At 40.5% G+C, this 26,255-nt stretch overlaps 1 protein-coding gene across 10 annotated transcripts in view; it reads left to right on the top strand.

The window, feature by feature from the left end:
* The window catches only part of frmd4a (FERM domain containing 4A), a 458,149-nt gene that overhangs the window by 388,737 nt on the left and 43,157 nt on the right, over positions 1-26,255 (top strand). For 8 of the 10 annotated variants that reach the window (XM_072913963.1, XM_072913964.1, XM_072913962.1 and 5 more), the window contains exons 6-12: positions 334-390; positions 876-898; positions 11,259-11,342; positions 11,414-11,479; positions 11,565-11,622; positions 11,817-11,903; positions 25,777-25,853. In XM_072913963.1, coding sequence (XP_072770064.1) covers positions 334-390; positions 876-898; positions 11,259-11,342; positions 11,414-11,479; positions 11,565-11,622; positions 11,817-11,903; positions 25,777-25,853 — 452 coding nt within the window. Of the gene's footprint in view, positions 1-333; positions 391-875; positions 899-10,521; positions 11,343-11,413; positions 11,480-11,564; positions 11,623-11,816; positions 11,904-25,312; positions 25,677-25,776; positions 25,854-26,255 lie in introns of those variants that run through there. The other 2 variants (XM_072913965.1, XM_072913966.1) reach the window with 2 other exon arrangements.

Here is a 26,255-nt window from a genome sequence, read left to right as displayed (position 1 = left end):
ACAACTGCATGAACAATACATATGCATATCAAAAAGAAGTTATTATTAAACAATCTTTAGAGATTTCGTGTCTTCCCTGCCGCTAAATCCCCTCCCCCAAGCCGCTCCCTAATCTTCAAGCTCCATCCACATCCCACACAAGAGGTCATGAAATCAGAGACAGCTAAACAGAGGAGCGCTTGTAGGCAGATGAAAAGAATTACCAACCAGTCTCGGGGCGACACATGAACATCAGACAACATTTCCACGGTCCACGCCCCATGTTGGCACAGTGTCTGATTTCCCCAACACGGTCCTTCACGTCCCACTCATGTCTCTCTTTTCCTCTCGTAGGAGCTCATTGAAGTGGACAGCGAAGTTGTCTTTGAGCTGGCGTCCTATATTCTCCAAGTAAGATGAAGTGCTCTCACCCTCCACACGCACACTTGATCCAAAGAAACAGTCATCCTCCATAAAGTAGCCACAAGTGTTTGATGCTAATTGACGAGGATCAAACCCTTTATTATGTAATGCGCTCATCTGACTGTCAGTGATCGTGTGAAGATGCTTCCAAGTTTAAATACTAAACTGTCTTTGTTGGCTGCCATTTAAATTCCTGGCTGCCCACAGCTTCTTCTAATGTAACCCAGCAGCAGAAGCAGCTGGGTGACGCTTTTAGTTCACATAATCACCACATAGTATGTGTGTATGCCTGCCCGTATGCAGGTGCAGAGGTACATATCAGGTATGGCCTTCCCTTTCAAGCTGTCAGAGATGACCGTTTCATGTTTCTCTGTGATTGCAGTATAGAATTCTAGAGTTCACATTCGCCGAGGAAATGTTGTATTGTGCTTGCTTGGTTGCCACACATTCATAGAGCTGCTTTGTTTCCACAGGAGGCTAAGGGTGATTTCACCAGGTAAGACAACTTCCTGATTTATGATGTCCTATTAGCAATGTTCCCTCTTAATTTTTCATGTGTTTGAGCAAACGCACAAACTCCCTGAGCATTCAGTGGAGCACATGTGAGCAACATCAGACGTGCACACTGTGGCAGTGACGTGCGGTGAGACACTGACTTCATCACAGTCAGATTTACAAACATATGAACCCTAAAGAGTATCTTATTCACCATTTGATTGGCAGCAGTTAACGGGTTATGTTTAAAAGCTCATACCAGCATTCTTCCCTGCTTGGCACTCAGCATCAAGGGTTGGAATTGGGGGTTAAATCACCAAAAATGATTCCCGGGCGCGGTGCCGCTGCTGCCCACTGCTCCCCTCACCTCCCAGGGGGTGATCAAGGGGATGGGTCAAATGCAGAGGACAAATTTCACCACACCTAGTGTGTGTGACAATCATTGGTACTTTAACTTTACACATACAAACTGTAGCACACAAAAAAGCACATTTAATAAAAAAAAACGTTATTATGGTCTTACCTTTACTTATAAATGAAGTCCATGCGCCGCTGTTGTGCTGGATTAATGAACCCCCTGACGGGAGTGTTATATCAACTAAAGCCCTCACTTAAACTTTCCACGTGCAAGATTGAATCTATTTAAAAAAGTGTAACCGAGGGTTTATAAATGTCGCCTATACTGTATGAAACTACAAAATAACAAACACGGAGGCTCCAGTTTACACGAGGACCACTTTATTTACCTTCTTTCAAAAACCTACGCTCCACTCCAACGTGTCATCACTTCCGCTCTTAGCGCCTTCAAAATAAGAGCTCAAGGCATATAGTGTATAACAGCGCATAACAGGAACTTAACATCACAAAGAGGAAAGCCCATAAAAATAGGTTACAAAAGTTATTTAATAAGAAGCCAAAAAGTGCAAAAACAATAATGTTCGTGTTGGAGGAGTTGTGGCCCTGCAGTCATTCACAACTCCTCCAACACGAACATTATTGTTTTTGCACTTTTTGGCTTCTTATGAAATAACTTTTTTAAATAGATTCAATCTTGCACGTGGAAAGTTTAAGTGTGGGCTTTAGTTGATATAACACTCCCGTCAGGGGGTGCAAATTCTATGGCGGGGGTGCAGGAGGCGGATTACTGCGAGCCTCAGCCAGTGTGTCTTTTGCAGCCGTTTTATGATCGCTCAGCACAAGAAATACTTTACACACATACAGTTGTTGACAAAATACACTGTACATTATATACCTCAGCTAACTAAACTATGGAAATGTATAATATAGTTCATACAGCAATACGGTCTCACTGCACAGCAGGCCAGCAGTTAGCCGAGTCCGCAATCCATGGTGAGGCACAAATGAGTGACGTGCCTCAACTGGCTGCTGTTCACCGCACCGTCTCTTCTCAGTATTTGAACGGCAAATGTGAAAATTCAGCGATTTTGAATTAAAATAATCTAAAACTGGTGAAGTTAAATGGAAAATAACTTTATAGTATAATCACTGGATACATTTAACAATTTAATAATTTTTTTTTTCTTTTTACATTTTTTTTCTTTCCATCACACCTGTCCCAAAACCTGACATCATAACAATTTAAATGTTTTATTTTAATAATTTTCTGATACAAGTGATTTTGCCCTCTTACAATGACAATAACAAAAAAACATGTTTTTCATGACCTATGTGCTAGTATTGTATGTCTGGCTGCGGGTCCTGCCTTTAAAAGAAATGTTACCCCTTTCAGAGATTACATTTAGTTCCTGTAACTTTCTGTCTGTAAAATGCATCTTTTTATTAGCATTTATGAAATCTAGTGACAATATTTCATGAATAATATCCTTAGATTAACATTCTTAATAAATGGCAGTAAAATAAGCACACATCTGATTGTGTCAGAGTGTTACAACCTGGCATTTACATAATGTGTGGCGTTGGGGTTGTCCGACTTTTTGTGTGGCCATAAACGCAGCACTGGCTAAGTGCCATGAGTGCTTGTGTTGGTGCAGGTGAGAGAGCGAGCGGCTTCTGTTGAAACGACGGATGATAATGTTGGTTTAAGCCTGGTTTGTATGGCAGAAAATTACCAGTTTTTATAGATAAAAGTTTTTTTTACTCATGTTTTTGTGTGGTTACAAACAGTTTTGCTCAATAAAGTGATTGATGGAATTCCTGTCCGTAAAGTGTCTCGACAGATGATAATTGAACTGTGTTGACAAAGATTGTTTTATTCATTGGGGCCACTCTTGTTGTCACCTGTCACTCACAGAGTTGCATTGCAAAATCATACAGAATAAATTGTAATGTGTTTATTTTGTTTAAAGTTCAGATGGGATTTTTGATTTCCTGCGCGGCATTAATTTGCTGTGCGCAGAGGACGCGTGAGCAGTGCGCAATTGCGCAGGCGCGCACCTTAGAGGGAACGTTGCCTATTAGGGCTGGGCGATAAGGCCTTTTATTAATATCTCGATATTTTTAGGCCATGTCACGATCAGTGTTGGGTTAGTTACTGAAAACCAGTAACTAGTTACAGTTACAAGTTACTTTATTTCAAAAATAACTCAGTTACTAACTCAGTTACTTACACCAAAAAGTAATGCATTACTGTGAAAAGTAACTATTTAGTAACTTTTTTTTTTCCTCTTTTTTTTTAAAAAAAAGCTCCCATTAATGCCCTTTTAGCCTTCATTTCAGTACTGTTATTGCACTGGAGAATAATACAATCTGTTGATCAACTTGACATGCATTTGCATCACTGAACTCTGCTAAGCAATGTGGTCTACATACAACACACAAAGACAAAGATATGTTTCAAAGGGCCAATTTGTTTCAGGCCAGAACAAATTGACAAAACTATTTTAAATAGCTGCAACATAACATACATAAGTAAAAAACAGCATAATAACAACATAGCTGTAAACCTGGCTTCACCTAAGGAAGGCACACGTGACATACACAAAGCCTAACCAGGCAGATTTGAATTGTTGTTTTGGGCAGTAGAAGGGATCTTTGATCCAAGACACAACTTACATTTAACTAAAATGTTCTTTTCTTTGTGCTCGACAAAAGAAAAGAAGTGAGAATATCTCCATGTTAAGACACTTGATTGCGCTCCTTTGTTAGTAAACACAGACACGCCCCTCCCTCCCCTCCCCACATCCACACCCAGACACACACAGAGCGCTCCTCCGGCTCATTCAGAAGGACGACACTGCAGCGCTCCAATAAAACACACTCAGATCTTCTGTTTCTAGGCGATACTACATAAAAAATAACGTAAAATAACGCAGTAACGCATCATGTAGTAACGGTAACTGAGTTACTGAATATAAAAAATAATGCGTTAGATTACTAGTTACCGCCGAAACTAGTGGCGTTACTTTGTAACGCGTTAGTCCCAACACTAGTCACGATATATATCTGGATATTTTGCCTTAGCCTTGAATGAACACTTGATGCATATAATCACAACAGTATGATGATTCTATGTGTCTACATTAAAACTAAGGCTGAAACGACACGTCGACATAGTCGACGTCATCGGTTACGTAAATACGTCGACGCCGTTTTTGTGCGTCGACGCGTCGCATATTTACGTCACACTACCGTCATGGCGGAGCGCAAAGCAGACGATGCGAGCGGTGCGAGCGAGGGGAAAAAAGCACGCCAAAAGTCGTGCTAAATGTGTGGGAGTATTTCAATAAACGGCCTAATAATGTTGTAGCGGCGAACAGCTGTCTCGTCAGCTGACGCGCGAGCTCGCAACCGTGGCTGCTGAGCAACCAGCCTAACCCCACTTAATAAAATTATATTTTATCTTAGAGCACATCCGTATCCCTATTCACCTAGGCAACCCCAGGAAATGTATATAATTCGGCATTATTTCGGCCAGTCGGCTTATATGATCAGAGCCGATCAGTTTACGTTCACGTGCAGGTATAACGCGGCGCGCTCCCGTCTCATCTGCTGGTGCGCGAGCCCGGTAATTAGACAGCTGTGTCAAATCAAGGAGGACAAAAGACGCCAGCGCAGAGTGGAAAAAGGTTTGGTTCATTACAGATAACCCAGAGTTGTGCCAAAAGTGTACCAAAACCAAAAGCTGAACGGACAGCCGGTAAGATTGCACTTTAGTTCTCTTTGTGGGTGTGGCGCACCTGTTGCGCTGGTGAGATGGGGGGTGCGGGGGAGTTGTGTGCATGTAGCGTGCTTAGTCTGGAGGCTAAATACACACGGTGTTTTGTGTAACTGTTGTTTAGTAAGGAAGTGTTGATATTCTTTGCTTAGTTTGATAAATGTTGGAGCAGTTTGCTTCATCAGGAGGGTGAAGTCGCTCAACTTCAAGTGTTGGATTTAACTGTGTTGGATCATTGGCTGCTGGTGAGGGCATAGAAAAAGGGGCATTTTTCTACCAGTAGACAGCGTTTAAGATTGAGTGTTTCACTGCTAAATTAATAATATATTTATATTGAATATGGATTTTAAATATGTATCTAAATAGGTGGTTAATTGGTTAGGTATTTATGTATTTGCATATTGGGTTTTCTGCTGCATTTATCTATTGTGTTTCTGGGTTTAAATGTATTTTATATGTATCTTGGTGCATTTATGTTGAGACAATTTATTTAAAATCTGTTTTAACTTAAAGGTAAAAGATGTGTCCATGTTCTGGCACTTGTTTAATGGCTAAGAGTTTGAAAGCCTAATTAATAATTGTAAATTATGGGATTGATAATTGATTGATTTTTTACAGCATGTTAATCTTGTGGTGTTTTGTCCTTAAAGGTAGATAGGTTTATACTATTGCAGAATATTAAGATTTACACTGGATGTTTACTTTTATATTTGCACATTAAAAAGCAAATAAAATACTTTTAATTTTGTTAAATGTTAAGTTTTAAATGTTTACATTGTTACAGAATATTTTGTCATGTTGTTGTCAATGTTGACTGAGTGACCATACTTTTTTTTTTTTGTAAATAAAAGTCATGCCGTTTGAAAAAACTGGCCTACATTTATTTTTTCATCTTCATTTTAAATAAAATAATAATCGGTAAAAGGAAAAATAATCTATAGATTAATCGAAAAAATAATCTATAGATTAATCGATACAAAAATAATCGTTAGCTGCAGCCTTAATTAAAACATTCTTCTTCATACTGCATTAATATATGCTCATTTTAAACTTTCATGCAGAGAGGGAAATCACAACTAAGTCAATTGACCAAAAGTGTATTTATTAAACAGTTATTAAGTAGTGGCACAAACATTCATGTCATTTCCAAAACAGAAAGTGCAAGATTGTCAGAGACATTTTAAAACAAGCTATGAGTGCACTTTTGTGCATGATGTCACTAAGATGACACATCAAAACAACACTAAATTAAAGTGCACTTTTTGTACAGGACGCCACTACAATAGTTTAAAACAAATAAAGTGCACTTTTGTGCATGATGTGACACAAGATATTTCAATAAGTGTCAAATGAAAATGAGCTGCATAATAGGAAATCAAATAGTGTATGTCCTTCGCTATGTGGTAGGTTCCTGCGGACGTTATCTTCTTCTGTTGTTGACTATTTTTTTCATACGGTGTTGATCTGGAAATAGTTGCTTCGGCATTTTGTTGGTGTGGCACCAAACGGAGATGTTGACATGCGGAGTTTCAATCACTCCTTATTCTCTACCAGGTGACTTTTCAAATGATGCTACATTAGCAGTGGTGCTACTTTTTTATAGCAATGCTTTTGCCACATAATGGTTCAACATATTCCCGCTTGAAGCCAAACCACCACCAGACGATGGACCCCGTGCTGTTTTTCTTGGGAATTAATTCTTCCTTCATTTGTTACCAGATTCGCACCTTCTTTCTCTCGTATTACCCCCTGTTAGCATCACAGCTAACGTTACCATGTTGCTACCTCTCTGCTCCGCGGGAGCGTGTGACGTTGCACACGTGACGTATTGAAGAAGGTGCGCTTGTTTTAAGTCTCTGTGAGAAGGAGAGACAACAAAGAGTGGGAAACGCATGTAGTGTAATGCCCGCAGCTAAAAGCAACTGCGTGAGAACGTATACTCCAATATCACGATATAGTCATTTTCCATATCGCACAGAAACAAACACGCGATATATCGAGTATATCGATATATCGCCCAGCCCTATGTCCTATGTTGATGATGATCATTGAACAATTTCAACTCGCTTTTCCACAAACACTGTGAAGTCATCATTAAAAGAATTAATTACAGCATATGCAATGAAGAAGTCATAAATAATAAATGGCCATTACAGTTATTGTTTTATTAGTGACAATATAGTAAACTCTTCCCATAAGAGTGGAAAACATCCCTGAGCCAATCCCGGTCAACATATGAAAAGAAGATGAATGTAGGTCCCACACAGTCAATCTAGAAGGGGGAACTTTGTTGTTTTCCATGATGCCTAACACGTAGTTCTTCCGTCACATATCTGTGATGTGTGACATATTGCTAGCCTCTACCTCGAACCTTATTTCCTCCAGCAAATCCTGACACACTCGGGGCGGAATGTAACGAACTCGAGTGACATTCCTTTCACCCTCCTCCCTACTTTTTTCCTTGCCCTCTCCGTCATACACACCCTAGAAGCCCTACAGAGCCCCCCCTTAAAGCCATATGTGACTTTTCCCAGTAACTCTACCCTAAGAACTGTTTACTCTTTCAATTAATGGTACGGTATGTTATGTGTGATGTGTTTCAGACAATGATTGACAAGTTACATTAAAGAACATCAAGTGGTTACAATTCGACATGTCTAGAAAGGAGCAGGAAGAAGCAGAGTTTATCTAATCCTACATCTTCACATGTATTCTTTTATTCATCTTCATATTATTCTTTTGCGTCTAGTCTCTTACGTGAATGAGCTAAATAATATTATTGTCATGACTTGGTCCTGGGGTTTAGTTTTTCTCGAAGGCAACAGAAAGTTGGCTCGGGCGAGACGGGAATGAAGATACATTTTTATTTAAACACTATAAATACAAAACAAGGAAGTAAACAAAAGGCGCGCACAATGGCGGAGAACAAACTATGAAACCAAACACTTGCACAAAGGCAAAAACTATGAACAACAAAAAACACTAACTGTGGCAATAATAAACAAAACTTACTTGGCATGGACAAAAAGGAGCAGCGTGAACGATGGACATGAAAAAAGAGTCAGAAATGTGCAGAGCATAAATGTGGGGATGTCACCAGAAAGACAAACTGAAAAACAATGAACTTAAATACTACAGACATGATTAATGAAAACAGGTGCGTGACTCAAAACGTGAAACAGGTGCGTGACGTGACAGGTGAAAACTAATGGGTTGTTATGGTGACAAACAAAAGTGCACAATGAGTCCAAACGTGGAACAGGTGAAACTAATGGGTAATCATGGAAACAAGACAAGGGAGTGAAAAGCCAGAAACTAAAAAGTCCAATAACTAAACAAAACATGACTAAGACAAAACATGATTACACAGACATGACAATTATTTGATAATTTACGGTAATGTGTTAATAATTTCACACATAAGTCGCTCCTGAGTATAAGTTGCACCCCCGGCCAAACTATGAAAAAAACTGCGACTTATAGTCCCCAAAAAATTTTTTTACAGGTTGACAATATTTTGTTTGCTTACACTTTGTCATTTAAAAGAAAGAAAATAACAAGTAACAAGAGACGGCTATAATTCAAAATATCAGTTCCAGGGTCAAACTGTTGCCATCATAAACTTATTATTCATTGTACAGGCAATATTTTAAGTACCATTTTAGTAAAGTCACTGTCATACAAGTATAAAAAGAAAGTTACCGTATTTTTCGGACTATAAGTCGCTCCGGAGTATAAGTCGCACCGGCCGAAAATGCACAATAAAGAAGGAAAAAAACATATATACGTCGCACTGGAGTATAAGTCGCATTTTTGGGGGAAATTTATTTGATAAAATCCAACACCAAGAATAGACATTTGAAAGGCAATTTAAAATAAATAAAGAATAGTGAACAACAGGCTGAATAAGTGTACGTTATATGAGGCATAAATAACCAACTGAGAACGTGCCTGGTATGTTAACGTAACATATTATGGTAAGAGTCATTCAAATAACTATAACATATAGAACATGCTATATGTTTACCAAACAATCTGTCACTCCTAATCGCTAAATCCCATGAAATCTTATACGTCTAGTCTCTTACGTGAATGAGCTAAATAATATTATTTGATATTTTACGGTTATGTGTTAATAATTTCACACATAAGTCTCCTGAATATAAGTCGCACCCCCGGCCAAACTATGAAAAAAACTGCGACTTATAGTCCCCAAAAAACATTTTTACAGGTTGACAATATTTTGTTTGCTTACACTTTGTCATTTAAAAGAAAGAAAATAAATTTAAGAAGAAAGAAGATTTGTAAAGTATGGATAAATATAGAAATGTAATAAAAAATTAATTGTTAATTAACAGGCAACAAAAGAGAATATGAATGTTTTATCTCTTGAAACACTGCACTAGAATAAAAGGATGATTTAGTCAAATATATCAGATAACATTGGTGCAAACGTGTAATCAACAACAGTTTAAAGGGGAACATTATCACAATTTCAGAAGGGTTAAAACCATTACAAATCAGTTCCCAGTGGCTTATTTTATTTTTCGAAGTTTTTTTCAAAATTTTACCCATCACACAATATCCCTAAAAAAAGCTTCAAAGTGCCTGATTTTAACCATCGTTATATACACCCGTCCATTTTCCTGTGACGTCACATAGTGATGCCGATACAAACAAACATGGCGGATAGAACAGCAAGGAATAGCGACATTAGCTCGGATTCAGACTCGTATTTCAGCGGCTTAAGCGATTCAACAGATTACGCATGTATTGAAACGGATGGTTGTAGTGTGGAGGCAGGTAGCGAAAACGAAATTGAAGAAGAAACTGAAGCTATTGAGCCATATCGGTTTGAACCGTATGCAAGCGAAATTGACGAAAACGACACGACAGCCAGCGACACGGGAGAAAGCGAGAACGAATTCGGCGATCGCTTTCTAACCAACGATTGGTATGTGTTTGTTTGGCATTAAAGGAAACTAACAACTATGAACTAGGTTTACAGCATATGAAATACATTTGGCAACATGCACTTTGAGAGTGCAGACAGCCCAGTTTTCATCAATTAATATATTCTGTAGACATACCCTCATCCGCTCGCAGATTTCTTTGACTTTATCGTTGGAAATGCATCTGCTTTGAGTGTCGCAGGATATCCACACATTCTTGCCATCTCTGTCGTAGCATAGCTTTCATCGGTAAAGTGTGAGGAACAAACGACTGACCATTTCGTCGGCTTTCCCCACAGCCTCGTATTTTGAACAAATTCCGTCCAATTTCTTGCCACTTTCGCATCTTTGGGCCACTGGTGCAACTTGAATCCGTCCCTGTTCGTGTTGTTACACCCTCCGACAACACACCGACAAGGCATGATGTCTCCAAGGTACGGAAAACAGTCGAAAAAACGGAAAATAACTCGGTGTTTGTAATGTGTTTGAGAAAATGGCGGATTACTTCCCGATGTGACGTCACAACGTGACGTCATCGCTCCGAGAGCGAATAATAGAAAGGCGTTTAATTCGCCAAAATTCACACATTTAGAGTTCGGAAATCGGTTAAAAAAAAAAAAGGTCTTTTTTCTGCAACATCAAGGTATATATTGACGCTTACATAGGTCTGGTGATAATGTTCCCCTTTAAGGGTCTGTAAAAGCAAGCATCAACATTATTGAAAGTGCTCGAGTATGACCTTGAAAATGTGCACGGTATGAAGCATTTAGAAGGTGATAAAATAGTCATGTGCCAGCTCTTCGTTAGCCATCAACAGTTCACACATTAAAGAACAGCCGTGCAGACTGTTGCTGGGAGCTCTTTAAGCTCTTGAACGGCCGTGTTCCAAGGGCTTCCCCCAATCCTCTGGGGCTTGGCAGACAGACTCCTGGATTAGATCGAGGTTTCATGACCTCTTGCCAACGGCGGTCTGAAAGCGCCGTCTCGGACCAAGTTTCTTTGGCTCCCTTTGTGTCTTTTCCTCTTCCGTGTCTGCTCCTTTTCCTTTTTAATCTATGTAAAATACGCTTTATTATTTCTTTGTTACTTGATTCTTCCTCGTCTACAACTGCCTGCATGTTGAACTCTTCAGTCTCCACAACAAACAGCTGTCATTCGAACTTGATTTAAAGTAGTGCTTCCAAATGTAACATACTTACTTAAAAGCTCTTTGAACCATCCTGTGGGTCTAACATTGATGTCGTTCAACCTAACCGAGCCCTGTTCTTTCCTAGTAATGATGCAACCAGGTCTGACCTGAAAAAGCTGCCTGCTCTGCCCACCCAGGCCCTAAAGGAGCACCCATCCCTTGCCTACTGGTGAGCGACCAACCACATATCTTCATGGCTCTCTTCTGTCACCTACCTAATCATACCTTCCTCTCTCCCAGTGAGGAGCGGGTCATAGAACACTACAAGAAGCTCAGTGGGCAGTCCAGAGGGCAGGCCATTGTAAAGTGAGCCTTGACGTGTCTCCATCACTTTGGATGATTACGGCATTCTGTGAAAGTCTCACACGTGTTGTCTGTCTCCTCCTCACAGCTATATGAGCATTGTCGAGTCCCTGCCCACATATGGAGTACATTACTACGCTGTAAAGGTACAATTTTACTACCCTTCCTTCTTTTTCCCCCCACTTTTCACCACATATGTTGTTTTTCATGCTGGATTTGCAAGTAGGCATTTTGGGTCTTTGGGAGTCAAGGATTTTTGCTGGCTTTATTTCTGGTGATGTCAACCCCTCCACATGCTCACATGTGATGTTTTTTATTGTATATATGTATTTTGTTGTAGGATAAGCAGGGGATCCCTTGGTGGCTGGGCCTGAGCTATAAAGGCATTTTTCAGTATGACCATCAGGACAGAGTCAAGCCCAGGAAGGTGAGATGTCTCTCAAAGCCACAGCTTTAAAAAGTTTGCAACATTAATCATATTTTATTTCATATAGTGGTAACTAATAACAAAACACAAAGGTAACCAACTTAGCACTGTTTACACTTAACCTTTACCACTAAACAAACCGCCTCTTTACTCTCATCCAGTAGCAAAGATGTGTACGTTTTCAAATGTACAGTAACCATCATAATATCAACACGATACATATTCATAATCTGTGGTGGGCTCTCCTATCTCTGGGGCTGAGGTTGCTGAGGTAGTTAAAAAGCTCCTGGGTGGCAAGGCCCCGGGGGTGGATGAGATCCGCCCGGAGTTCCTTAAAGGGGAACATTATCACAATTTCAGAATTGTTAAAAACATTAAAATCAGTTCCCAGTGGCTTATTATATTTTTCGAAGTTTTTTTCAAAATTTTACCCATCACGCAATATCCCTAAAAAAAGCTTCAAAGTGCCTGATTTTAACCATCGTTATAAACACCCGTCCATTTTCCTGTGACGTCACATAGTGAAGCCAACACAAACAAACATGGCGGAAAGAACAGCAAGCTATAGCGACATTAGCTCGGATTCAGACTCGGATTTCAGCGATTCAACAGATTACGAATGTATTGAAACGGATGGTTGTAGTGTGGAGGGAGGTAGCGAAAACGAAATTGAAGAAGAAACTGAAGCTATTGAGCCATATCGGTTTGAACCGTATGCAAGCGAAACCGACGAAAACGACACGGGAGAAAGCCAGGACGAATTCGGCGATCGCCTTCTAACCAACGATTGGTATGTGTTTGTTTGGCATTAAAGGAAACTAACAACTATGAACTAGGTTTACAGCATATGAAATACATTTGGCAACAACATGCACTTTGAGAGTGCAGACAGCCCAATTTTCATCAATGAATATATTCTGGAGACATACCCTCATCCGCGCTCTTTTCCTGAAAGCTGATCTGTCCAGTTTTGGAGTTGATGTCAGCAGGCCAGGGAAGCTAGGGTCGATAGGGGGTTTAGCTCGCTCGTCTGCGGGAACAAACTGCCGCCATTGCTTGCCGTGCTACCGAGGTCCTTTGTCCCTGAATTGCTCACACACTCCGGCAGATTCAATGGGGGCCTGGCGGCAGATTTCTTTGACTTTATCGTTGGAAATGCATCTGCTTTGAGTGTCGCAGGATATCCACACATTCTTGCCATCTCTGTCGTAGCATAGCTTTCGTCGGTAAAGTGTGCGGTACAAACGTCCAATTTCTTGCCACTTTCGCATCTTCGGGCCACTGGTGCAACTTGAATCCGTCCCTGTTCGTGTTGTTACACACCGACGAGGCATGATGTCTCCAAGGTACGGAAAACAGTCGAAAAAACAGAAAATAACAGAGCTGATTTGACTCGGTGTTTGAGAAAATAGCGGATTGCTTCCCGATATGACGCCACGTTGTGACGTCATCGCTCCGAGAGCGAATATTAGAAAGGCGTTTAATTCGCCAAAATTCACCCATTTAGAGTTCGGAAATCGGTTCAAAAAATATATGGTCTTTTTTCTGCAACATCAAGGTATATATTGACGCTTACATAGGTCTGGTGATAATGTTCCCCTTTAAGGCTCTGGATGCTGTGGGGCTGTCTTGGTTGACAAGACTCTGCAGCATCGTGTGGACATCGTGGTTCCGCTCTTTAAGAAGGGGAACCGGAGGGTGTGTTCCAACTATCGTGGGATCACACTCCTCAGCCTTCCCGGTAAGTTCTATTCAGGTGTACTGGAGAGCAGGCTACGTCGGACACGTTTCAAGTGAGGGTAGGACTCCGCCAAGGCTGCCCTTTGTCACCGATTCTGTTCATAACTTTTATGGACAGAATTTCTAGGCGCAGTCAGGGCGTTGAGGGGATCCGGTTTGGATTAGGTCTCTGCTTTTTGCAGATGATGTGGTCCTGATGGCTTCATCTGGCCAGGATCTTCAGCTCTCACTGGATCGGTTCGCAGCCGAGTGTGAAGCGACTGGGATGAGAATCAGCACCTCCAAGTCCGAGTCCATGGTTCTCGCCCGTAAAAGGGTGTAGTGCCATCTCTGGGTTGGGGAGGAGACCCTTCCCCAAGTGGAGGAGTTCAAGTACCTCGGAGTGAGGGAAGAGTGGATCGTGAGATCGACAGGCGGATCGGTGCGGCGTCTTCAGTAATGTGGACGCTGTATCGATCCGTTGTGGTGAAGAAGGAGCTGAGCCGGAAGGCAAAGCTCTCAATTTACCGGTCGATCTACGTTCTCATCCTCACCTATGGTCATGAGCTTTGGGTTATGACCGAAAGGACAAGATCACGGGTACAAGCGGTCGAAATGAGTTTCCTCCGCCAAGTGGCGGAGCTCTCCCTTAGAGATAGGGTGAGAAGCTCTGTCATCCAGGAGGAGCTCAAAGTAAAGCCGCTGCTCCTCCACATCGAGAGGAGCCAGATGAGGTGGTTCGGGCATCTGGTCAGGATGCCACCCGAACGCCTCCCTAGGGAGGTGTTTAGAGCACGTCCGACCGGTAAGAGGCCACGGGGAAGACCCAGGACACGTTGGGAAGACTATGTCTCCCGGCTGGCCTGGGAACGCCTCGAGATCCTTCGGGAAGAGCTGGACGAAGTGGCTGGCTAGAGGGAAGTCTGTGCTTCCCTGCTTAGGCTGCTGCCCCCGCGACCCGACCTCGGATAAGCGGAAAAAGATGGATAGATGGATGGATACATATTCATACTATATATATATTTAGTTTGGATGTCTTTGCAAATAGGAAATGGGGTCATTTTATTGTGAGTACCCTCTCTTGACTCAATAGTCACCATTCTGTTTTTATCCCAATGGTGACTAAGACCATTGTGTTGGAGAAGAACTCTGACAAATGCTAGTGTCTGGAAATGTTTAGCATCCGGCACACTTATTTCTTCATTCACCTTTGGCTCCTGGTTGTTTATGGGGCTCTGATCACTGACGCTCTGCCTCCTCTGACAGGGTGTTAATAGGTTTAACAGCATTTTTGCGTACCGAACGGCCACCAACACACTCTTAAGACCCATGAACATGTATATACTTCCACAGGAACTGGACTGAGCTAAGAACTTGCCATCCTGACGAATACATCCTGTCTACTGCTGCTTTCCTGTTTGCTGCATAGTCTAACAGTAGTCATCAAGGCATGCTATTATTACTGTGAGAAGCTAAGTCGGGTTGAAGCTGTAGTTTTAAGAGGTTAAAATTGGCTTGAAGTTAATTGTAGGTTCAAATGAAAATAGATGATTTCAAACACTTAATGTTGTTTGTCTTCTTCCATATCACATATTAGAGGTTGGCAGAATGAATAAAGACAGTTTGTAGTTTTTTCTTGAAGAAAAAGTCAACAGGAAACTGGAAGGAGATGGGCTTTCAGCCAGCAAGGGAGAGCAGAAGCAGTATAGAGCATTCCTACATTGGTGACTTATCGGGCATTACAGTTGCTATAGCAACAGCCAGTATGAGCTGCTGGTCGGTTAAGCCTCAGCGCTGACCTGCACTTTACCCCCTTCTTCCCACACAACAATTTTCCCATAGGAAATCATGTTACAGTCGACCCTTGCCACATCAAGCTTCAAATATTGCAGCTTCACCACATTGCATATTTTTTAAAGTACAAAACCCGTTTCCATATGATTTGGGAAATTGTGTTAGATGTAAATATAAATGGAATACAATGATTTGCAAATCCTTTTCATCCCATATTCAGTTGAATATGCTACAAAGACAACATATTTGATGTTCAAACTGATAAACCTTTTTTTTTGTTGCAAATAATCATTAACTTTAGAATTTGATGCCAGCAACACGTGACAAAGAAGTTGGGAAAGGTGGCAATAAATACTGATAAAGTTGAGGAATGCTCATCAAACACTTATTTGGAACATCCCACAGGTGTGCAGGCTAATTGGGAACAGGTGGGTGCCATGATTGGGTATAAAAACAGCTTCCCAAAAAATGCTTAGTCTTTCACAAGAAAGGATGGGGCGAGGTACACCCCTTTGTCCACAACTGCGTGAGCAAATTGTCAAACAGTTTAAGAACAACGTTTCTCAAAGTGCAATTGCAAGAAATTTAGGGATTTCAACATCTACGGTCCATAATATCATCAAAAGGTTCAGAGAATCTGGAGATATCACTCCACGTAAGCGGCATGGCCGGAAACCAACATTGAATGACCGTGACCTTCGATCCCTCAGACGGCACTGTATCAAAAACCGACATCAATCTCTAAAGGATATCACCACATGGGCTCAGGAACACTTCAGAAAACCACTGTCACTAAATACAGTTGGTCGCTACATCTGTAAGTGCAAGTTAAAACTCTCCTATGCAAGGCGAAAACCGTTTATCAACAACACCCAGAAACGCCGTCAGCTTCGCTGGGCCTGAGCTCATCTAAGATGGACTGATACAAAGTGGAAAAGTGTTCTGTGGTCTGACGAGTCCACATTTCAAATTGTTTTTGGAAATATTCGACATCGTGTCATCCGGACCAAAGGAGAAGCGAACCATCCAGACTGTTATCGGCGCAAAGTTCAAAAGCCAGCATCTGTGATGGTATGGGGGTGCATTAGTGCCCAAAGCATGGGTAACTTACACATCTGTGAAGGCACCATTAATGCTGAAAGGTACATACAGGTTTTGGAACAACATATGCTGCCATCTAAGCGCCGTCTTTTTCATGAACGCCCCTGCTTATTTCAGCAAGACAATGCCAAGCCACATTCAGCACGTGTTACAACAGCGTGGCTTCGTAAAAAAAGAGTGCGGGCCCACCTTCAGTCCAGACCTGTCTCCGATCGAAAATGTGTGGCGCATTACGAAGCGTAAAATACGACAGCGGAGACCCCGGACTGTTGAACGACCGAAGCTCTACATAAAACAAGAATGAGAAAGAATTCCACTTTCAAAGCTTCAACAATTAGTTTCCTCAGTTCCCAATCGTTTATTGAGTGTTGTTAAAAGAAAAGGTGATGTAACACAGTGGTGAACATGCCCTTTCCCAACTACTTTGGCACGTGTTGCAGCCATGAAATTCTAAGTTAATTATTATTTGCAAAAAACAAATCAAGTTTATGAGTTTGAACATCAAATATCTTGTCTTTGTAGTGCATTCAATTGAATATGGGTTGAAAAGGATTTGCAAATCATTGTATTCCGTTTATATTTACATCTAACACAATTTCCCAACTCATATAGAAACGGGGTTTGTATATTTTATAATTGTTTCAATCAATCAATCAATCAATGTTTATTTATATAGCCCTAAATCACAAGTGTCTCAAAGGGCTGCATAAGCCACAACGACATCCTCGGTACAGAGCCCACATAAGGGCAAGGAAAAACTCACCCCAGTGGGACGTCGATGTGAATGACTATGAGAAACCTTGGAGAGGACCGCATATGTGGGTAACCCCCCCCCCTCTAGGGGAGACCGAAAGCAATGGATGTCGAGTGGGTCTGACATAATATTGTGAGAGTCCAGTCCATAGTGGATCCAACATAATAGTAAGAGTCCAGTCCATAGTGGGGCCAGCAGGACACCATACCGAGCGGAGACGGGTCAGCAGCGCAGAGATGTTCCCAGCCAATGCACAGGCGAGTGTTTGGGTCCTAACTTAAGCAATGTCAAGCATAAACATGGCTAAATAAACTAAATATATCAATATCACAGTAGTATTGGTCACTATAGGAGACCAAACCATTCAGTGTGCTGTTCAGTATCGTGGCTACAGATTGGCTCAGCCTCAGACAGCATTACTATATTGGATTAAAATAATCTCAAGGTGCCTTAAGGCTATTATTTTATGTCTGGAGGGCTCTCATAATGTTGAAAAACTTATTAAGAAGGTTTCTTATGCTCTAGCTATGAAAATATTTGATTTATAATTATTGATCATTATTATTATAATAAAATTCAATTAAATATTCAAAAATAATACATTGAGTTGAATGATAAATACAATTATAATTATGGAATAATTATTATAATATAATTTGCGGAAATTCATTTATCGCGGTCATCTCCGGAAACAGTTAACAGCAGTAACAAGAGACGGCTATAATTCAAAATATCAGTTCTAGGGTCAAACTGTTGCCATCATAAACTTATTATTCAGTGTACAGGTAATGTTTTAAGTACCATTTTAGTAAAGTCACTGTCATACAAGTATAAAAAGAAAGTTACCGTATTTTTCGGACTGTAAGTCGCTCCGGAGTATAAGTCGCACCGGCCGAAAATGCACAATAAAGAAGGAAAAAAACATGTATACGTCGCACTGGAGTATAAGTCGCATTTTTGGGGGAAATGTATTTGATAAAATCCAACACCAAGAATAGACATTTGAAAGGCAATTTAAAATAAATCAAGAATAGTGAACAACAGGCTGAATAAGTGTACGTTATATGAGGCATAAATAACCAACTGAGAACGTGCCTGGTATGTTAACGTAACATATTATGGTAAGAGTCATTCAAATAACTATAACATATAGAACATGCTATACGTTTACCAAACAATCTGTCACTCCTAATCGCTAAGTCCCATGAAATCTTATACGTCTAGTCTCTTACGTGAATGAGATAAATAATATTATTTGATATTTTACGGTAATGTGTTAATAATTTCACACACAAGTCGCTCCTGAGTATAAGTCGCACCCCCGGCCAAACTATGAAAAAAACTGCGACTTATAGTCCAAAAAATACGGTAAGTTAATGTAAAACATCTTTATAAGTTCCAATTTCAACTGTTATCTTTTAATCAGAATCATTTGAATGTAAAAGAAATGCATTTTTTTATAGAAAAAACAAACTTGTAGAAGCTTATTCACCAGTAACAATATGTTGTGGAATCATCAGCCCGGACACCCTCAGCATGCAAGTTTCATTGTACTCTGAAGACCTTGACTCATACAATTGTAGCCAACATCCCACACTGACTAAATTACGCTGAACAAATTTTGTATTTAGGCTGAGAAAAGAAGCTGTGTGGGTGTCAAGTGTTCTTTTGCTCTGAAATATTCTCTCGTAGAGGAAGCGGTTTCCCATTAGCCGGTCCCACACCAGTAAACACAGATTCGCCCTGACATCACTTGTTTGCTACTTCTCTCAAAAGGCTGATTTTGTTATACGTATACGAGATATTTTGGGCCCAATTTAATGTCTTTTCCCACAGTTAGACTAAAGTGTGTTTTAAATTATCATTAATAAGCTACTAAGGGACTGTAGTTGTGCTGTGTAATTGGCTCATGGTGGGTTTAATTACTTTAATTTTATGGTTATTATTTGGGGATGTTAAACTACTTCACTGCCTTAGTTTACCACAGACCACACGTAATACACACGGCACAAAAGGTTCCGATGCATCATGGGGGTGTTCCGACACATTCATTCGGACACGTCTGTTGAGGTACTGACATAAGGCTAACACAGCGTATGATTTAATTTTTCTGCAAAACATCTAGAGCAGGGGTGTCAAACTCAAATACAGAGTGGGCCAAAATTTAAAACTGAACAAAGCTGCGGGCCAAGGTTGAACAAATTAACCTTTTAATAGGGACCCAAACAAGTTTTGCATTGAATATTGAACAAGCAAGGCTTATATAACTTTATAGTGACATGCAAAATCAAGTTTCAAATAACAATAATAATAATTAAAAAATATCAATGGCATATCAAATACAATTTAAATAAAAATGGAATGCCTCTTTTCTATTTGCAGCCTTCTGAGGTAAATATCAACATTAACTTTTTCCACTGGCTAATAAATTTGAAAATAAAATAACAATGAATAAACCAACCATTCAGGACTTGAAACTGCTCAGTTTGCAACACACTGATCTAATCTGATATGCCCAAGCCAGATACCTGCCATCTTTTCTTGGATGCTAGTTCGATAATGTCGGGGCTCAGGCTTTGAGCTGAGGCAACCTTCATTATCGAACAAAGGTGTTCATCAGTCATTATATCTCGTAGTCCGCCGGAACCGCAATCTTAGGGGCGTGCCTTAAGGGCACTGCCTTTAACGTAGACTACGAGCTGTCGTAAAGTCTGCTTTTCATCCATTCTAACAACGTGCCGGCCCGACAACAAAATATGTGCGGCGTCTGTATGCACTAACATGTGAATTCAATGCATACTTAATCAACAGCGATACAGGTTACACTGAGGGTGCCTGTATAAACAACTTTTACACTGTTAGAAATATACGCCACACTGTGTGAACCCACACCAAACAAGAATGACAAAACACATTTTGGGAGAACATCCGCACCATTGTCACGACTTGGTCCTTGGGTTATGTTTTTCCTGAAGGCAACGGAAAGTTGGCTCGGGCGAGACGGGAATGTGAGTACATATTTTATTTAATATATCAAAAAAGGGCAGCACGGTGGAAGAGTGGCTAGTGCGTCTGCCTCACAATACGAAGTTGCTGAGTAGTCTGGGGTTCAATCCCAGGCTCGGGATCTTTCTGTGTGGAGTTTGCATGTTCTCCCCGTGACTGCGTGGGTTCCCTCCGGGTACTCCGGCTTCCTCCCACCTCCAAAGACATGCACCTGGGGATAAGTTGATTGGCAACACTAAATTGGCCCTAGTGTGTGAATGTGAGTGTGAATGTTGTCTGTCTATCAGTGTTGGCCCTGCGATGAGGTGGCGACTTGTCCAGGGTGTACCCCGCCTTCCGCCCGATTGTAGCTGAGATAGGCTCCAGCGCCCCCCGCGACCCCGAAGGGAATAAGCGGTAGAAAATGGATGGATGGATGGATATCAAAAAAGAACAAACGAAAAGCGCGCACAATGGCGGAGGTACAAAACTTGCACATAGGCAGAAACTGTGAACAATGAAACAAAAACTTACTTGGCATGGACTATGAAGTGCGCAGAGGTAAACAGAGTGTGACAGGGGTATGAATGCGGGATGTCGCCAGAAAGACAAACTGAAAACAATGAACTTAAATACTACAGACATGATTAGTAAACACAGGTGCGTGACTCAAAACGTGAAACAGGTGCGTGACGTGACAGGTGAAAACTAATGGTTGCTATGGTGACAAAACAAACAAAAGTGCACAAAAAGTCCAAAAACAAAACCGAACATGACTAAAACAAAACATGATCACACAGACATGACAACCGTAACACCATATAAACACAACAGAACAAATACCCAGAACCCTTTGCAGCACTAACTCTTCCGGGACGCTACACACACACACACACACACACACACACACCTTGTAGCGTCCCGGAAGAGTTAGTGCTGCAAAGGGTGCAAAGGGTTATGTTGTGTTACGGTGCGTATGTTCTTCCGAAATATGTTTGTCATTCTTGTTTGGTGTGGGTTCACAGTGTGGAGCATATTTGTAACAGTGTTAAAGTTGTTTATACGAGCACCCTCAGTGTCGCTGTTGATTAAGTATGCGTTGCATTCACTTGTGTGTGTGTGTGCAGAAGCCGCACATATTGTGACAGGGCCAGCACTCGTTGGACTGGATGAAAAGCAGATGTGACTATTATTGGGAGGGGCAGTGAAATTGGGAGTCACCCGGGAGGGTTGGCAAGTATGAGAATTAGTGGTGAATGAGGTGTTACCGCAGCACGGCCGCTGTATATAATCGGCGGGCCATCTCCAGTGTTAATTTGATATCGCCTCAAGGGCCAAGTGAAATTACACGGCGGGCCAAATTTGGCCCGCGGGCCAGAGTTTGATACCCATGGTCTAGAGCAGGGGTGCTCACACTTTTTCTGCAGGCGAGCTACTTTTCAATTGATCAAGTCGTGGGGATCTACCTCAGTCATATATATAATTTAAATTTACTTATTTATGAAATATATGTTTTTGTTAAGGTGTTTAATGATAATGCAAGCATGTTTAACACATATAGTTAATATTGTTAATAAATTAAAGGTGTTTAATGATAATACAAGTATGTTTAATACATATAGTTAATATTGTTAACAAGTAAAAGGTGTTTAAAGATAATGAAAGCATGTTTAACTCATATAGTTAATATTGTTAAAAAATTAAAGGTGTTTAATGATAATACAAGCATGTTTAATACATATAGTTAATATTGTTAACAAGTTAAAGGTGTTTAATAATAATACAAGCATGTTTAACACATAGTTAATGTTGTTAAAAAATTAAAGGTGTTTAATGATAATACAAGAATGTTTAATACATATAGTTAATATTGTTAACAAGTTAAAGGTGTTTAAAGATAATACAAGCATGTTTAACACATATAGTTAATATTGTTAATAAGTTAAAGGTGTTTAAAGATAATACAAGCATGTTTAACACATATAGTTAATATTGTTAATAAGTTAAAGGTGTTTAAAGATAATACAAGCATGTTTAACACATATAGTTAATATTGTTAATAAGTTAAAGGTGTTTAATGATAATACAAGCATGTTTAACACATATAGATTCCTTTCTTTCATGAAGACAAGAATATAAGTTGGTGTATTACCTGATTGTGATGACTTGCATTGATAGGAATCAGACAGTGGTGCTGATAAGGTCCGCATTTTCGAATGGAGGAGAAAAAAAGTCCTCCTTTCTGTCCAATACCACATGAAAGTGGTTGCTTTTTGGCATCTTATTTGTCCAGCTTCTATACTCCTTTGTATACACTTTACAAGAAATACATTGTCGGCAAACTCCGTAGCTTGCTAGCTTGTGCACGCCAGCTTTCTGAGACTCCTATTTTGTTAGCGCAACTGTGCAACTGTGCAGTCGGTCTTTGGAGTTTTGACGACAGGTACGGCGCCAGAGTCTGTTGAAATAAAGTGTTTCTCGCCTTCCAGTTGGTCATTTTAATGAGCTGGCAGCAGCCAGCGTCATCTCAGAAGACCCTCGGGTGCCGTGAATGTCAATCAAGTGACGAAAGTGACGTCATAGTAAAGATTTATGATCGCTCATTTCTAGGACTAATTTTTTAATGCCTGGCTGGTGATCGACTGACACACCCTCCGAGATCGACCGGTAGCTCGCGATCGACGTAATGAGCACCCCTGGTCTAGAGTACCCACCCACTCGCTTGAGCCGCCCACATAACAGCCGGTTCTTATCATTTTTTCCCAGATATGTCATCCCTCCAAAATGGCAAACAACAGGAAGAGTAAATGGGCTTTGCCTTGACAAATATGGTTTACACGCCCAAACCCCCTTGCCGCCCCTCACCACATGGAGTCCAGTTGTAGAAAGGAAAATACTCCGCCCTGATGCAGCCCAGGCTATTTAAAAACTATTCTTTTTGTAATCTCCATTAGACTGAAGAAAAGAGCTCTATCAGATCTGACCTTTTCAGCTCCAACAATATTATGTCACACACGTGGTTTTACGTTCAGGATACGAGCATAATGAATAATTACCGGTCACAGCCACTGCATGTACGCCTTTGTTCCATTATGTGTGCGTTTCAGTGTGTAGGGTTCAAGGATTTATAGCATGCATGTGCACAACTCCCAGTCTTCAAAGACGGAGCTTGGCTAACTTTAAGAACGAATCTGTCAGCACAAACTGCAAACATCTCGTGCCTGAACACAATTATAAATGTCTCTTATCTCCATAACTATTTACAGAACACACACACACACACAGTCCCTCACTATAGTCCCAGCTGCTATATTTAGCACCATGCTACATTAGCGCTTCACACTCCATTGAGAATGCTCGCCGCAGCACACTTTCCTTGTCTGAGACGTCCACACTCATACGTAGTACACTAACATTACTCATGCGTAGTACACTAATATTACTCATGCGTAGTACACTAACATTACTCATGCATAGTACACTAATATTACTCATGCACACTATTACTCGTGCATAGTACACTTACATTACTCATGCATAGTACACATAGATTACTCGTGCATAGTACACTAACATTACTCGTGAGTAATAGACATAGATTACTTGTGCGTAGTACACTAACATTACTCATGCATAGTACACTATTATTCGTGCATAGTACAATAGCATTACTCGTGCATAGTACACTAACATTACTCGTGCATAGTACACTTACATTACTCATGCATAGTACACATAGATTACTCGTGCATAGTACACTAACATTACTCTTGAGTAGTAGACATAGATTACTTGTGCGTAGTACACTAACATTACTCATGCATAGTACACTATTACGTGTGCATAGTACACTAACATTACTCATGAGTAGTACACATAGATTACTTGTGCGTAGTACACTAACATTACTGGTTCATAGTACACTAACATTAGTCATGTATAGTACACTAACATTACTCATGCATAGTACACTAACATTACTCATGCATAGTACACTAAAATTACTTGTGCATAGTACACTAATATTACTCGTGCATAGTACACTAACATTACTCGTGCATAGTACACTAACATTACTGGTGCATAGTACACTAACATTGCTGGTGCATAGTACACGAACATTACTTGTGCATAGTACACTAACATTACTGTTTCATAGTACACTAACATTAGTCATGCATAGTACACTAACATTACTTGTGCGTAGTACACTAACAGTACTCGTGCATAGTACACTAACATTACTGGTTCATAGTACACTAACATTACTGGTTCATAGTACACTAACATTAGTCATGCGTAGTACACTAACATTACTCATGCATAGTACACTAATATTACTCATGCATAGTACACTAACATTGCTGGTGCATAGTACACCAACCATACTCATGCATAGTACACTAACATTACTGGTTCATAGTACACTAACATTAGTCATGCATAGTACACTAACATTACTCATGCATAGTACACTAACATTACTTGTGCATAGTACACTAATATTACTTGTGCATAGTACACTAACATTACTCGTGCATAGTACACTAACATTGCTGTTGCATAGTACACTAACATTACTCGTGCATAGTACACTAACATTACTGGTGCGTAGTACACTAACATTACTGGTGCATAGTACACTAACATTACTGGTGCATAGTACACTAACATTACTGGTGCGTAGTACACTAACATTAGTCATGCATTGTACACTAACATTACTGGTGTATAGTACACATACATTAGACTGTGTTTATGTCAATCCTATCACCATGTACCCCTCCTCCTTGTCCCATTTCCTATCTGTCCATTGTTCGCCCAGGCTCCTGCCATATCCTGGCAACACAGAGTCTTCAAGATTGTTTACATGTTTTTTTGTTTTGTTTTTAAGCCTTACATTTTTTTAAATCTTTATTTAGTGTGCGTTACAAGTTTAGGAAGTGGCACCACTCGTGTTCCAATACAGTTTGGCTGCGCTGTCTCTCCCTAACGAGAAACAGACTCAGGCGGCGTGTTTATGTGTTGCGCCAAGCTCTGATCAAACAAAGCAAGGGCACTTGAATTGTAGGAGGGGCAGAGAGGGTACAGAACTCTTCATCACTCCTCCCCTGGACTCTCTTTTTTGCACACACATACTTCTCCCAACCATCGGGCAGGAAACACAGTCCCTAAAGGATGGAGGAGGGGTCAGAAGGAAGGGAATCCTAAATGCCCCCCCTTCCAGTAATGTTACTGGAGAGGAGGAAACTTTACACACTTTCACTCAGCGCGCCTACAGATGGTGAACGGCTAGCAAGTCTACAAGGATTTAACACACATGCTAAGGAATATATATTTGTAATCAAGCAAAGGGATCTGCTGTAGACAGGACTATCCGTTTCCTACTTTGGGGCGTCAGGATCTTTCCCTTCCACTTTGTGAGCGTCTCTCTTTTCATCCACTTGAACAAAACTGTGCAGATTCAACATAGGGCGTGTTTTTCTGACAAACTATTTTTTTTTTGTCTTTAAACCTCAGGTGTTCCAATGGCGTCAACTGGAGAACCTTTACTTCAGAGAGAAGAAGTTCTCCGTGGAAGTTCACGACCCCAGGAGGTAAATTTATGACACAGACCCATCAATTTATGATGTCATCATGTACTCATTGTACTGTATTGATTGATTCAGGACTATTAAGTAACACTGCTTCACAAATAATTATTTCCAGGTAATATTTGGAAGGTGGCCAATTTCCTCTAGCCTTTTAGGATGGTAACAACTAAGGATGGGCGATTTGGTCTAAAATCTATATGGCAATATATTTTGCAGCCCTCTGCAATAACATTGTATATCATTACATGGCATATGAATGATAATGGAACCATTTCAAAACGGGTTAAAAAAGGCTCCTAATTTAGGTGCTGACATATACTGTTTAATTTCCAGTTATTTTATGAAACTGATTATACATCTACCTGTTGATTTACTTGGTTACTCTCTGTTGTAATGTTTGTATCT

Source organism: Nerophis lumbriciformis, linkage group LG10 (genome assembly GCF_033978685.3).
Source record: "Nerophis lumbriciformis linkage group LG10, RoL_Nlum_v2.1, whole genome shotgun sequence".
NCBI lineage: Eukaryota > Metazoa > Chordata > Actinopteri > Syngnathiformes > Syngnathidae > Nerophis > Nerophis lumbriciformis.
The sequence above is the reverse complement of the archived record's forward strand: the minus strand, read 5'-3'. Positions and strand labels throughout refer to the sequence as shown.